Raw genomic sequence first — 13941 nt, 5'->3', positions numbered from 1 at the left:
ATCCCTGAGATTTAGGGGAGAGAGGATGGAGACCGCCTTTTAACCATTCCCTTGACAAGACTCCATCCACCCTTTATCTTAAACAAGATTGAATCATTCTGCCCATGTATCTCCTGTTGCTTTCTTAAGAAATGTTGAAGCGTCCTTTCACACTTGCTGATGAGTTCTGATGCCTCCCTGGTTTTTGACTCAAGTTTCTCTCGGACCTGTTCCCAGGCAGAATTGTCTTGGCTCAGGTGTTCACAGCACACTTTGCTTTTCAATCACTTTTTATGCCCTGTTCATTTCAGTTGCTGTGCCTATGTTTCTGGCTACCCTTCTTAATGATTTTTATTTCACTTGAGCAGTCATTGGTTTCTGAGGTTTTGGAGTAGATGTTTAGCTCAGGTTGTGGGGGTTGAGGTTGTTGAAATTGGGTGGCTCGCTGAGCTGGTTCCTTGTTTTGCAGACATTTCATGAGGACAAGGAGAACCACCACTTCAACTGGGACAACACCAAGATCCTGGGACAGGCTAGGCAGAGGCAGGCATGAGAATTCCTAGAAGCCTGGCACTCCACGAAGCATGATATTAATAAACACATTGAATTCGACCCCATATACATTCCACTACGAAGGAAAACCGAAAGTGAGGCAATCCATCTCAATGGACCCCAGAGTTTAACAACCCAGGCGGGAAAACACACCGACGCTTCATCGGAGGCTGCACTGAGGATATTAGTCAGTTCTCTGGCACTGAGCCTGACACTGTGGCAAAGAAGGGAAGGGGGCAGAATAGAAAAGTACTCGTGGTAGGGGACTCGATAGTTAGGGGAATCGACAGGAGATTTTGTGGGCAAGATCGGGATTCCCGGAAGGTATGTTGCCTCCCTGGTGCCAGGGTCCGGGACGTCTCCGATCGGGTGTATAAAGTTCTAAAAGGGGAGGGCGAACAGCCAGAAATCGTGTTACATATTGGCACAAATGATATAGCCAGAAATAGGTTTGAGGATATAAAAAGTGATTTCAGGGAGTTAGGATGGAAGCTGCAGAGCAGGACGAACAGAGTAGTGTTCTCTGGTTTACTACCGGTGCCACGAGATAGTGAGGTGAGGAACAGGGAGCGGGCGCAGCTGAACACGTGGCTACGCAGCTGGTGTAGGAGGGAGGGCTTCAGATATGTTGATAATTGGGATGCCTTCTGGGGAAGGTGGGACCTGTACAAGAAGGACGGGTTGCATCTGAACTGGAAGGGGACCAATGTCCTGGGTGGAAGGTTTGCTCGAGTAGTTCGAGAGGGTTTAAACTAGTATGGCAGGGGGGTGGGAACCTGAGCTGTATACCAGAGGTGAGCGTTGATGCAGGTGAGGCAGTAGCAAGAGGTAGACCAGCTAGTGGGAAGGATTTTCCTGGGAAGGAACCAAGGGATCGGTTAAAGTGTGTTTGCTTTAATGCAAGGAGTATCAGGAATAAAAGTGATGAACTTAGAGCATGGATCAGTACCTGGTGCTATGATGTTGTGGCCATAACAGAGACATGGGTTTCTCATGGGCAGGAATGGTTGCTGGATGTTCCAGGGTTTAGAACATTTAAAAAGAATAGGGAGGGGGGAAAAAGAGGAGGGGGTGTAGCACTACTAATCAGAGAGGGTATCACAGCTACAGAAGCTTCCTTTGTCGAGGAAGATCTGCCTACTGAGTCAGTATGGGTGGAAATTAGGAACAGCAAGGGAGTAGTCACCTCGTTAGGGGTTTACTACAGGCCCCCCAATAGCAGCAGGGAGATTGAAGAAAGCATAGGTCGACAGATTTTGGAAAAGTGTGCACGCAGTAGGGTTGTTGTAATGGGTGACTTTAACTTTCCTAATATTGATTGGAACCTCCTTAGAGCAGAAGATTTGAATGGAGCTGTTTTTGTAAGGTGTGTTCAGGAGGGTTTCCTAACGCAGTACGTTGACAGGCCGACGAGGGGAGAGGCCATTCTAGACTTGGTGCTCGGAAACGAGCCGGGGCAGGTATCAGATCTTGTGGTGGGAGAGCATTTTGGTGATAGTGACCATAACTGCCTCACATTTTACATAGCTATGGAGAAGGAGAGGATTAGGCAGAATGGGAGGATATTTAATTGGGGAAGAGGAAACTATGATGCGATTAGACATGAGTTAGGAAGCATGGACTGGGAGCAGTTGTTCCATGGTAAGGGAACTATCGACATGTGGAGACGGTTTAAGGAACAGTTGTTGGGAGTGATGAGTAAATATGTCCCTCTGAGACAGGCAAGAAGGGGTAAGATTAGGGAACCTTGGATGACGAGAGCGGTGGAGCTTCTAGTGAAAAGGAAGAAGGTAGCTTACATAAGGTGGAGGAAGCTAGGGTCAAGTTCAGCTAGAGAGGATTACATGCAGGCAAGGAAGGAGCTCAAAAATGGTCTGAGGAGAGCCAGGAGGGGGCACGAGAAAGGCTTGGCAGAAGGAATCCGGGAAAACACAAAGGCATTTTACACTTACGTGAGGAATAAGAGAATGGTCAAAGAAAGAGTAGGGCCGATCAGGGATAGCATAGGGAACTTGTGTGTGGAGCCTGAGGAGGTAGGGGAAGCCCTAAATGAGTTTTTTGCTTCTGTCTTTACGAAAGAAACAAACTTTGTAGTGAATGAAACCTTTGAAGAGCAGGTGTGCATGCTGGAATGGATAGAGATAGACGAAGCTGATGTGCTGAAAATTTTGTCAAACATTAAGATTGACAAGTCGCCAGGCCCGGATCAGATTTGTCCTCGGCTGCTTTGGGAAGCGAGAAATGCAATTGCTTCGCCACTTGCGAAGATCTTTGCATCCTCGCTCTCCACTGGAGTCGTACCTGAGGACTGGAGAGAGGCAAATGTAATTCCTCTCTTCAAGAAAGGAAATAGGGAAATCCCCGGCAATTATAGACCGGTAAGTCTCACGTCTGTCGTCTGCAAGGTGTTAGAAAGGATTCTGAGGGATAAGATTTATGACCATCTGGAAGAGCATGGCTTGATCAAATACAGTCAACACGGCTTTGTGAGGGGTAGGTCATGCCTTACAAACCTTATTGAGTTTTTTGAGGATGTGACTAGAAAAGTTGATGAGGGTCGAGCTGTGGATGTGGTGTATATGGACTTCAGTAAGGCATTTGATAAGGTTCCCCATGGTAGGCTCATTCAGAAGGTCAGGAGGAATGGGATACAGGGGAACTTAGCTGCTTGGATACAGAATTGGCTGGCCAACAGAAGACAGCGAGTGGTAGTAGAAGGAAAATATTCTGCCTGGAAGTCAGTGGTGAGTGGAGTTCCACAGGGCTCTGTCCTTGGGCCTCTACTGTTTGTAATTTTTATTAATGACTTGGACGAGGGGATTGAAGGATGGGTCAGCAAGTTTGCAGACGACACAAAGGTCGGAGGTGTCGTTGACAGTGTAGAGGGCTGTTGTAGGCTGCAGCGGGACATTGACAGGATGCAAAGATGGGCTGAGAGGTGGCAGATGGAGTTCAACCTGGATAAATGCGAGGTGATGCATTTTGGAAGGTCGAATTTGAAAGCTGAGTACAGGATTAAGGATAGGATTCTTGGCAGCGTGGAGGAACAGAGGGATCTTGGTGTGCAGATACATAGATCCCTTAAAATGGCCACCCAAGTGGACAGGGTTGTTAAGAAAGCATATGGTGTTTTGGCTTTCATGAACAGGGGGATTGAGTTTAAGAGTCGTGACATCTTGTTGCAGCTCTATAAAACTTTGGTTAGACCGCACTTGGAATACTGCATCCAGTTCTGGGCGCCCTATTATAGGAAAGATGTGGATGCTTTGGAGAGGGTTCAGAGGAGGTTTACCAGGATGCTGCCTGGACTGGAGGGCTTATCTTATGAAGAGAGGTTGACTGAGCTCGGTCTCTTTTCATTGGGGAAAAGGAGGAGGAGAGGGGACCTAATTGAGGTATACAAGATAATGAGAGGCATAGATAGAGTTGATAGCCAGAGACTATTTCCCAGGGCAGAAATGGCTAGCACGAGGGGTCATAGTTTTAAGCTGTTTGGAGGAAAGTATAGAGGGGATGTCAGAGGCAGGTTCTTTACGCAGAGAGTTGTGGGAGCATGGAATGCGTTGCCAGCAGCAGTTGTGGAAGCAAGGTCATTGGGGTCATTTAAGAGACTGCTGGACATGTATATGGTCACAGAAATTTGAGGATGCATACATGAGGATCAATGGTCGGCACAACATTGTGGGCTGAAGGGCCTGTTCTGTGCTGTACTGTTCTATGTTCTATGTTCTATGTTCTATTACCCAACAGGGTAACGAAATAACTGCGAAACAAAAACCCAGCTCAGCGAGCCAACCAACCTCAACACCCACAACAGTCATAGGTTGCTACAACTGGTGACCTCATCCTGTTCCCTTCCTGCATCTATCTCCCCCGTGCTACATGATCTGCTGATGCTGAGCTTCTTGTCTCAATCCATGTAGCCTCTTGCACAGCTTTCTTACAAATTGTTTACTTCCAGCACCCGTGGATCCTATTTCGCTACGACCAATTCCAAACATCCACTGGCAATTCCACTGCCCTTACCGGAAATAAATTTTACAGAAATAAAGAAGTTGACCCACTGAGAGATGCTCTGAGTCCCCCTTCAGGATAAAAACAATAGGTCTTCCATTCCCAGTGGTAAAAGCCATCCGGGAGTCACACGTGCTCCCTCTTTAATACCTCATCCAGTAACTCTGCCATACAGAAGCTCTGAATATGGTATGGAAAATTAAATTTTGTTTAATCCCCAACACCTGACAAACTTCCAAAGAACGGAAGAAATAGGAACAGGTGGGGTCCATTTGGCCTCTCTCAAGACTGCTGCATACCTTGATCTTTTGTAAATCTATCTCCGCTTTCAGTACTTTCAGTGATCTAGCCTGTACACTCTCTAGGGTCGGGTATTACAGAATGCATTTGAACCCAATTACAAACCTCACACTGCTGTGTGATACAATGATTACACCAAAAGCTCAGTTCAATATGCACAAAAGCAAAATACAAAACTGCTGTTGGATCAGACAGTAAAATGAAGACAGTGTGTGGTTCAGGGAGGGGTAGTTTTAATCACAGCTCCATGCCCTCTGTTTCAGAGTCTTGTTAAAGCTCAACTGTGCCCCGCTCCCTGTTGTGAGACAGTCTCTGCAGCAGGCGGAAATAGCAGCCTTTTCTCTCCATTAATTCCTCATGCTTTCCCTCCTCCATCACCATTCCTTTCTCAATCACAATGATCTTGTCAGCCTTTTCCACCGTCTTCAATCCGTGGGCAATAACCAGGATGGTTTGTCCCGTGTCCTTCAATAACGCCTGCTGGATCTGGGGGTGGGGGGAGGGAGGAGGGAAAGAGAGAGAGAGAGACAGAGAGAGAGCGGGAGTATTACATATGCTCAGAGTCAGTGTGGCCTAATACCACCAGTGACCTGGAAGCACCTCTTTGGGCTGGGGGAGCTGGGAATGTTGCAAGTGTAAATTGTAGGGTCGTGGTCATGCACTGGTCACTGTCTCCATCAGAATGCAGAAAACTACCACTCCATCAGTAAGAAGTCTGATCAATCTACACCCTTCCCTTCTTGGCAAGAGGAGGTCGACCTGCCTGGAAGCAGTTATCCTGAGCTGCTTGGCTCAGTTGGAAAATGAAGTCAATCACACGAAAGTTGCGAATCGATTGTTTGTTGAACAGTTGATTTTGAGGACTGTGTTTCAATTCTAATAGTTTGTAAAACATAAATGTGTAAATTAGCACAGGGAAAGTGAGTTTATAAGCATAGGAAAGAGAGGTGATTTGACAGTATGGCAGTTTATAGTTAATAGCATAAGACTAAGGCTAAAGTAAGTTAAATGAAGTAAAAGGAACTAAAGTTCAAGGGAATGAATAGATTTAAAAGTTTCAGGTGAATGCAGAATGCCACCTTGACACAGACAAACTAGTGTGCAGAAAGTGTCACTGTGGATAGATGTATGGCTGAAAAGATGGTAAAGAAGAGGGGGTCTCAGATTCTTGGGACACTGTGACTTGCTCTGGGGAAGATGGCCCCACTCCAAGCAGGACTGGTTCCACCTGGGACTGAGTTTCTTGTGGGCGCTTAGTTTAAAACCTTTGTAGGGACAATAACAATCTTGACCCGAGAGCAGGAACCAAGAGAGAGAACAGTGGAGGAAAAGACCAGGGTGCCTGAAATGCCAGCTAGCACTAAGTTAGAGAATAATAAGTTATTCGGTAGATTCAGTGGAAGGGAGAAAGTCTAAATCAGAGTTCCGCTGCATGTTGGTGATACACGAACTACAGGGAATAAAGTTGGGAAGTTGCAGTTGCAGATTGCAAACTGGAATTATGATGTTGTGATTGTGATGGAGACCTGACTCAAAGGAGGGCAAGACTGAGTGCTAAATATTCCTCTGTATGAAAGTACCCAGGAAAATACATAAGGCAGTAAGGACAAAGTGTGGTCTTGTTTAGTTAAGAAGAACATTGTTGTTCTGAGGAAATGAGGAAAGAGCATTTCAGAGAGTTAAAGAACAGAATCAATTTGTTTTGAGGAATACAAAAGGTTTAGCTACGTTGTTAACATAGAACAGAGAGCATAGAAAAGTACAGCACAGTATAGGCCCTTCAGCCCACGATGTTGTGCCATGGATTAATCCTCATCCAAAAATAAAATAACCTAACCTACATTCCCCTCAATTCACTGCTGTCCATGTGCATGTCCAGCAGTCGTTTAAATGTCACTAATGACTCTGCTTCCACGACTACCACTGGCAAAGCATTCCATGTGCTCACAACTCTCTGGGTGAAGAATCTCCCTCTGATGTCTCCTCTATACCTTCCTCCTAACACCTTAAAACTATGACCCCTCGTGGCAGTCAATCCTGCTCTGGGGAAATGTCTCTGGCTATCGACTCTATCTATGCCTCGCATTACCTTGTACACATCGATCAGGTCACCTCTCTTCCTCCTTCTCTCCAGAGAGAAAAGTCCGAGCTCAGTCAACCCCTCCTCGTAAGACAAGCCCTCCAGTCCAGGCAGCATCCTGGTAAACCTCCTTTGCACCCTCTCCAAAGCCTCCGCATCTTTCCTATAAAAGGACGACCAGAACTGGACACAATATGCCAAGTGTGGTCTCACCAGGGTTTTATAGAGTTGCAGCATAACCTCGTGGCTCTTAAATTGATCCCCCTGTTAATGAAAGCCAAAACACCATATGCTTTCTTAACAACTTTATCCACCTGGGTGGCAACTTTGAGGGAGCTATGCACTTGAACACCAAGATCCCGCTGTTCCTCCACACTGCTGAGACTCCTGCCTTTAATCCTATATTCAGCATTTGAGTTCGACCTTCCAAAATGCATCACTTCGCATTTATCCAGGTTGAACTCCATCTGCCATTTCTCAGCCCAGCTTTGCATTCTGTCAATGTCTCGCTGAAGCCTGCAATAGCCCTCGATACTATCAATGGCACTCCCAACCTTTGTGCCATCAGCAAACATACTAACCCACCCCTCAACCTCCTCATCCAAGTCATTTATAAAAACTACAAAGAACAGAGGCCCAAGAACAGAGCCCTGCGGGACACCACTCAGCACTGACCTCCACGCAGAAAATTTACCATCAACAACCTTGGATTCTCCAGCATCTGCAGTTCCCATTATCACATCTACAACCACTCTCTGCTTCCTGTCAGCCAACCAATTCTGAATCCAGACAGCCAAATCACCCTGTAGTTCATACCTCCTGACTTTATGAATGAGCCTGCCGTGGGGAACATTATCAAATGCCTTGCTGAAGTCCATGTACACCACATCCACTGCTAGACCCTCGTCAATCTGTCTCGTGACCTCCTCAAAGAACTCAATAAGATTTGTAAGGCATGACCTGCCCCTCATAAAGCCATGCTGACTCCCTCTAATCATGCTATGCTTTTCCAAATTGCCATAAATCCTATCCCTCAGAATTCTTTCCAAAGCCTTGCTGACCACAGACATAAAACTGACTGGTCTGTAATTTCCAGGGATTTCCCTATTCCCTTTATTGGAAAGAGGAACAACATTTGCCTCCCTCCAATCTTCCGTTACGACTCCTGTGAAGAGTGAGGAAGCAAAGATCTTCACCAGCGGCTTAGCAACTTACTTTCTCGCTTCCCGGAGCAACCTAGGATAAATCTGGTCTGGCCCTGGGGACTTATCAATCTTAATGTTTGCCAGATTAAGTGTAGTCTTGTAGAACATCAGCAAGTGGGGAGGACATAGAGGAACAAATCTGCAGGGAAATTAGAGAGATCTAAGTATCATAGATCCTTGTGATAATTAAAGACCAGTATACAGACTGGGACAGTGTGGTGTAAGGGGCAGCAAGGGGAAGGTGTTTTGAGAGTGTGTCCAGGAGAGTTTCCAGCTGCAATATGTGCCCAGCCCAACTCGGAAGCAGGCACTGTAAGACCAGGCTTCTGGAAATAAGATTGACCAAGTGATAGTGGGGAAGTTAGGAATCAGTGATCATTGGTCAATCCAGAGTAAAAATAATCAAAAGGTGGAGAGAGGAATTAAAGGGAAAGGAACACAGCGGCACTGATAAAATGGAACAAAAGGTTGGTGGGAAAAACAGCAGCTAAACAATGGGGAGGGAAAGGCTCCGTAGAGTCAAGGTATATTCCTTCAAGAAAGAAAGATTGGCATCATCAAATCAAGAGCTCCATGGATGGCAAGGAAATGAAAATTTAGACAAAGAAGAGAATGTGTGCTTTCGACAGGGGTCAGATAGATAATACAATTAAGAGCAAGGAGAAATATCGAAGGTTTGGGTGGGGAGATATGAAAGCAAAAAGAAACAATGGGAAATTATAAGAAAAGACTGGCAGCTAACATAAAAGGAAAATGCTACAGTCTTCAATAAGGATATCAATAGTAAGCGATAGGAACAAGAGGAGCAGGGCTGATTAGGCATCAAAAAGGAGATCTGCACACAAAGGCAAGAGGCAACTCTGAGATGGTAAAGGAATACTTTACATGTGTCTTTGTCTATGATGCAGCTGCTTCCTAGGTCACAAGACCACAAAATGCCAGGCCATTCAGCCTATTGTATGTGCTCTGCTATTCAATGAGATCATGATTGCTGTGATCATCCTCAACTTCACTTTCCTGCCTTTTCCCCATCAACCTTGCTTCACTCACTGAGGAAAAATCTGTCTTTCTCAGCCTTGAATATATAGAAGGCTATGGTGACAGAGGAGTAAATCCATTGAGTTAGAATGCTGTTAAATTGATATGGAGGTGGTATTGCAGAAGCTGTATGTGCTTAGGTCAATAAAGCACCAGGACCAGAGAAGATGCGTCCAAGGATACAGAAGAAGTGAAAGTGGAAAATGCACAGGCCTTAATTTTTCAATCCTCCCTCGAGTTGGTTGAAGATTGCTGGAGGATTGGAGAATTGCAAAGTTTACAGTCTTGTTCAAACAGGTTGTACAAAGAAAGGCCGAGAAATCACAGACCTGTCAGTGTAATATTACTGGTAAGAAAACATTGAGGAAAAGAAAACTATTTGAGAGAGTTTTAATATCCACATGGAAAAATATCTATTGATTCATTCAGGCAGCACGGATTTGTTCAGTGAAAAACATGTCTATCAAACCTGGGAGTTCTTTGAAGCAGTAACAGAAAGGCTTGATGAGGGTAATGTTGTTGATGTGGTCTATATGAATTTCCAGAAGGTGTTTGATTCAGTGCGACATAACAGACTTTTGAAGAAGCTTATCTGTCATGCTATAAAGGGGACAGCAGTAACATGAATACCAATTAAGATAATAGAAGAATGGTAAATGGGTATTTTGTTGAGTTGTTGGAAAGTTTGTAGTGCATTTCTACAGGGGTCAGTATTGGACCCTTCCTGATACATATGAATAATCTGGATCTTGGTGTATTGGGGACAATTTTCATTTTTCCAGAGGATGCAAACTTGGAAGAATTATAAACTGTAATTGGTCAGAGTGGAATTCCAAAAGAGCATTGATAAGTTGGTGCAGTGGTTGGATAGGGGGCAGATGGGGTTCCATGCGGAAAAGTGAGAATTGATGGACTTTGGTACAAAGAAAATGGAGAGACAGTATAAAACAAAGGGTACGATTCTAAAGGGTGCATAGGAGCAGAGGTTCTGCGGTGTATAATGTACACAAGTACAGGACTGGTAGAGAGAGCTGTTACTAAGCATATAGTATTCCAGGCTTCATTCATAGAGGCAGAAATTACTACAGCAGAGGGGTTATGATGAACTTATAACATACACATATTTCAACCTCAGTTGGAGTATTGGACAGTTGTGGGTGCCACATTATGGGAAATATGTTAATGCACTGGAGAGAATGCAGAAGCGACTTTAGCTTTTCGGAGAGATTGGGGAAGGTTTGACTGAACTCTTCGGGGAGGAGAACGATAATAGGAGAGGAGACAGAAGTTATCAAAATTGTGAGGTGTCTGAACAAAACAGACAAGTAATAAAGAAAGTTTTGCTGCTCATAAAATGGATTGAGAAACAAAAGGCACAGTTTCAAAGTGTTTTGCAAATGAAGTGAATGCAACATGAGAAAACTTTTCCACACAGTGAATAGTTAGCATATGGAATATACTCCTAGGAATTGCAATGGAGGTAGGTTCAACTGAGGCAATCAAAAGCGCATGTAAAGATTATATGAATAAATGTGATGTATAGGGAAAAGGCCAGAGAGCAGTACAAAGTTCATATTCTCAGAGAGTCAGTGTAGGCAAAATGGGCTGAATGGACTCCTTTCACAATTTTGTCATTGCAATAAATCTGTTACATCAGGAATAAACCCAATCAATCTACACTAAGTGTACTAAAGCCATTACACCATAATAAACCCTATCAATATACACCCTAACACTGTGTAATAAAGGTGTTTTACACCAGTAGTATACCCCACTAAAGTACACTGTACCAAGGTGTAATAAAGCTCTGTGTCACCAGTGATACGGTTTTCTATGAATCCAGAAACTGCTCACTTTCCATGTCAACTTGTTGCTTCATCGAAGATGAGGATTTGAGGTTTTCGGAAGAGTGCTTGAGCAATGGCTATTCTCTGTTTCTGTCCGGCAGAGAGCTGTCCTCCGGCCTCTCCGACATCTGATTGGGAAGGTGGAATGTATCAGTGGTGGTCATGTAGTGCTCACACAGGAAACATTCCCCTGTTTCCTGCTCTCAGTGACTTACAGTCTGGAGGAGGCCCTCTCTGAGAAAGGGAGGGCAGCTATCCACTGGTATTGCCCTATCCAGGGAACAATAGGAGTAACCTCAAAACACTCAAAGCCCAGAGTCACTCACCCTGACTAACAGAATCTCTCACTGTCCCTCCTAATCATCCTGCACACACGCCCAGTCTCAGTGGGTATAGATGGTTGTTTCTGGCAGTACCTGTATTGTAGCCATGCTCCAGCCCCTCGATGAATTTGTGGGCATTACCTTTTTGAGTTGCTGCAGTGGCCGATGACATTGGACAGTTCTGGAGACCGGAACAGATATTCTCCTTGACAGAGAGCGCAAACAGCACAGGCTCCTGTCCCACAACACCCAAGTGAGGAGCAAAAACACAAGAGTTTTGTTCAAAATCACCAGCAGACAGACAGACTCCAGTGTTGTTCCAGAATACTGTCGATGTGAGAGGACCAGGAGAATAGTGAAACCTGCACTCAGTGCTCACTAATGAACTGGGAGTGAGACAGTGAGTGTGGGCAATGGAGAAACATCATTCAACACAGTTCAAGGCATCAGAGATCGAGAGAAGGATATTTTGAGTGTGGAACACACCAAAATTATGTGTAATTTGAGATGGATAGTAGGGCATTGGTACGCATGTCCCCCACTGACGCTGTTGGTAAAGCGGTATATTTGCCTTTATTATCTGGGGCACAGAATTTAAAGAGCAGGGAGGTGATGCTGGAACTGTGGAAAATATTGATGCGGTCACAGCGAGAGTGATGTGTGCAGTTCTGGAATTCACATTCTAGGTGAGATGTGATAGCACTGGAGAGGGTGCAGAGGAGACTTACCTGAATGCAGCTTGGACTGAAGAGTTTCAGTTATCAAAGAGAGATTGAACAGACTGGGGATAATGGGAACTGCAGATGCTGGAGATTCCAAGATAATAAAATGTGAGGCTGGATGAACACAGCAGGCCAAGCAGCATCTCAGGAGCACAAAAGCTGACGTTTCGGGCCTAGACCCTTCATCAGAGAGGGGGATGGGGGGAGGGAACTGGAATAAATAGGGAGAGAGGGGGAGGCGGACCGAAGATGGAGAGTAAAGAAGATAGGTGGAGAGAGTGTAGGTGGGGAGGTAGGGAGGGGATAGGTCAGTCCAGGGAAGACGGACAGGTCAAGGAGGTGGGATGAGGTTAGTAGGTAGCGGGGGGTGCGCCTTGGGGTGGGAGGAAGGGATGGGTGAGAGGAAGAACCGGTTAGGGAGGCAGAGACAGGTTGGACTGGTTTTGGGATGCAGTGGGTGGGGGGGAAGAGCTGGGCTGGTTGTGTGGTGCAGTGGGGGGAGGGGACGAACTGGGCTGGTTTAGGGATGCAGTAGGGGAAGGGGAGATTTTGAAACTGGTGAAGTCCACATTGATACCATATGGCTGCAGGGTTCCCAGGCGGAATATGAGTTGCTGTTCCTGCAACCTTCGGGTGGCATCATTGTGGCAGTGCAGGAGGCCCATGATGGACATGTCATCAAGAGAATGGGAGGGGGAGTGGAAATGGTTTGCGACTGGGAGGTGCAGTTGTTTTTTGCGAACTGAGCGGAGGTGTTCTGCAAAGCGGTCCCCAAGCCTCCGCTTGGTTTCCCCAATGTAGAGGAAGCCGCACCGGGTACAGTGGATGCAGTATACCACATTGGCAGATGTGCAGGTGAACCTCTGCTTGATGTGGAATGTCATCTTGGGGCCTGGGATGGGGGTGAGGGAGGAGGTGTGGGGACAAGTGTAGCATACTGCATCCATCATGGGCCTCCTGCACTGCCACAATGATGCCACCCGAAGGTTGCAGGAACAGCAACTCATATTCCGCCTGGGAACCCTGCAGCCATATGGTATCAATGTGGACTTCACCAGTTTCAAAATCTCCCCTTCCCCTACTGCATCCCTCAACCAGCCCAGTTCGTCCCCTCCCCCCACTGCACCACACAACCAGCCCAGCTCTTCCCCCCCACCCACTGCATCCCAAAACCGGTCCAACCTGTCTCTGCCTCCCTAACCGGTTCTTCCTCTCACCCATCCCTTCCTCCCACCCCAAGCCGCACCCCCCGCTACCTACTAACCTCATCCCACCTCCTTGACCTGTCCGTCTTCCCTGGACTGACCTATCCCCTCCCTACCTCCCCACCTACACTCTCTCCACCTATCTTCTTTACTCTCCATCTTCGGTCCGCCTCCCCCTCTCTCCCTATTTATTCCAGTTCCCTCCCCCCATCCCCCTCTCTGATGAAGGGTCTAGGCCCGAAACGTCAGCTTTTGTGCTCCTGAGATGCTGCTTGGCCTGCTGTGTTCATCCAGCCTCACATTTTATTATCTTGAACAGACTGGGGTTGTTTTCCTTACAGCAGAAGGGGCATGACAGAGATTTATAAAATGATGAGGAGCACAGACAGGAAGAAACTTTCCCTTGGCGAGGGATTAATGACCAGGAACACAGATTTAAGGCACAGGGCAGAAGGTTTAGAGGGCACACAAAGAAGCTTTTTTACCTCGGGGGAACCTGGAACTCACTGCCTGTAAGGGTGGTAGAGGCAGAAACCCTCAGAACATTTAACAGGTATTAAGATGGGCACTGGTGATGCCAAGGCATAAAGGCTATGAGCAAGTAGGATTAAAATAGTTAGGCAGTTGTTTTCGACCAGGTTAGACTTGATGGATCAAAGGGCTTTTGCCTATGCTG

General features: G+C 46.1%; 2 protein-coding genes across 2 annotated transcripts in view; one reads left to right on the top strand and one right to left on the bottom strand.

The window, feature by feature from the left end:
• LOC125467693 (antigen peptide transporter 1) overlaps nt 1-13941 on the top strand; it is a 218801-nt gene that overhangs the window by 123909 nt on the left and 80951 nt on the right. The gene's annotated exons all lie outside the window — the stretch shown is intronic.
• LOC132206270 (ABC-type oligopeptide transporter ABCB9-like) overlaps nt 4944-13941 on the bottom strand; it is a 40774-nt gene continuing 31776 nt past the window's right edge. The window contains exon 6 of the mRNA XM_059639746.1: nt 4944-5331. Within this exon, the coding sequence (XP_059495729.1) occupies nt 5116-5331 (216 nt within the window). The 3' untranslated portion in view covers nt 4944-5115. The remainder of the gene's footprint in view (nt 5332-13941) is intronic.

This window comes from Stegostoma tigrinum, chromosome 34 (assembly GCF_030684315.1).
Source record: "Stegostoma tigrinum isolate sSteTig4 chromosome 34, sSteTig4.hap1, whole genome shotgun sequence".
Taxonomy (NCBI): domain Eukaryota; kingdom Metazoa; phylum Chordata; class Chondrichthyes; order Orectolobiformes; family Stegostomatidae; genus Stegostoma; species Stegostoma tigrinum.
This window is presented reverse-complemented; position numbering and strand designations above follow the sequence as displayed.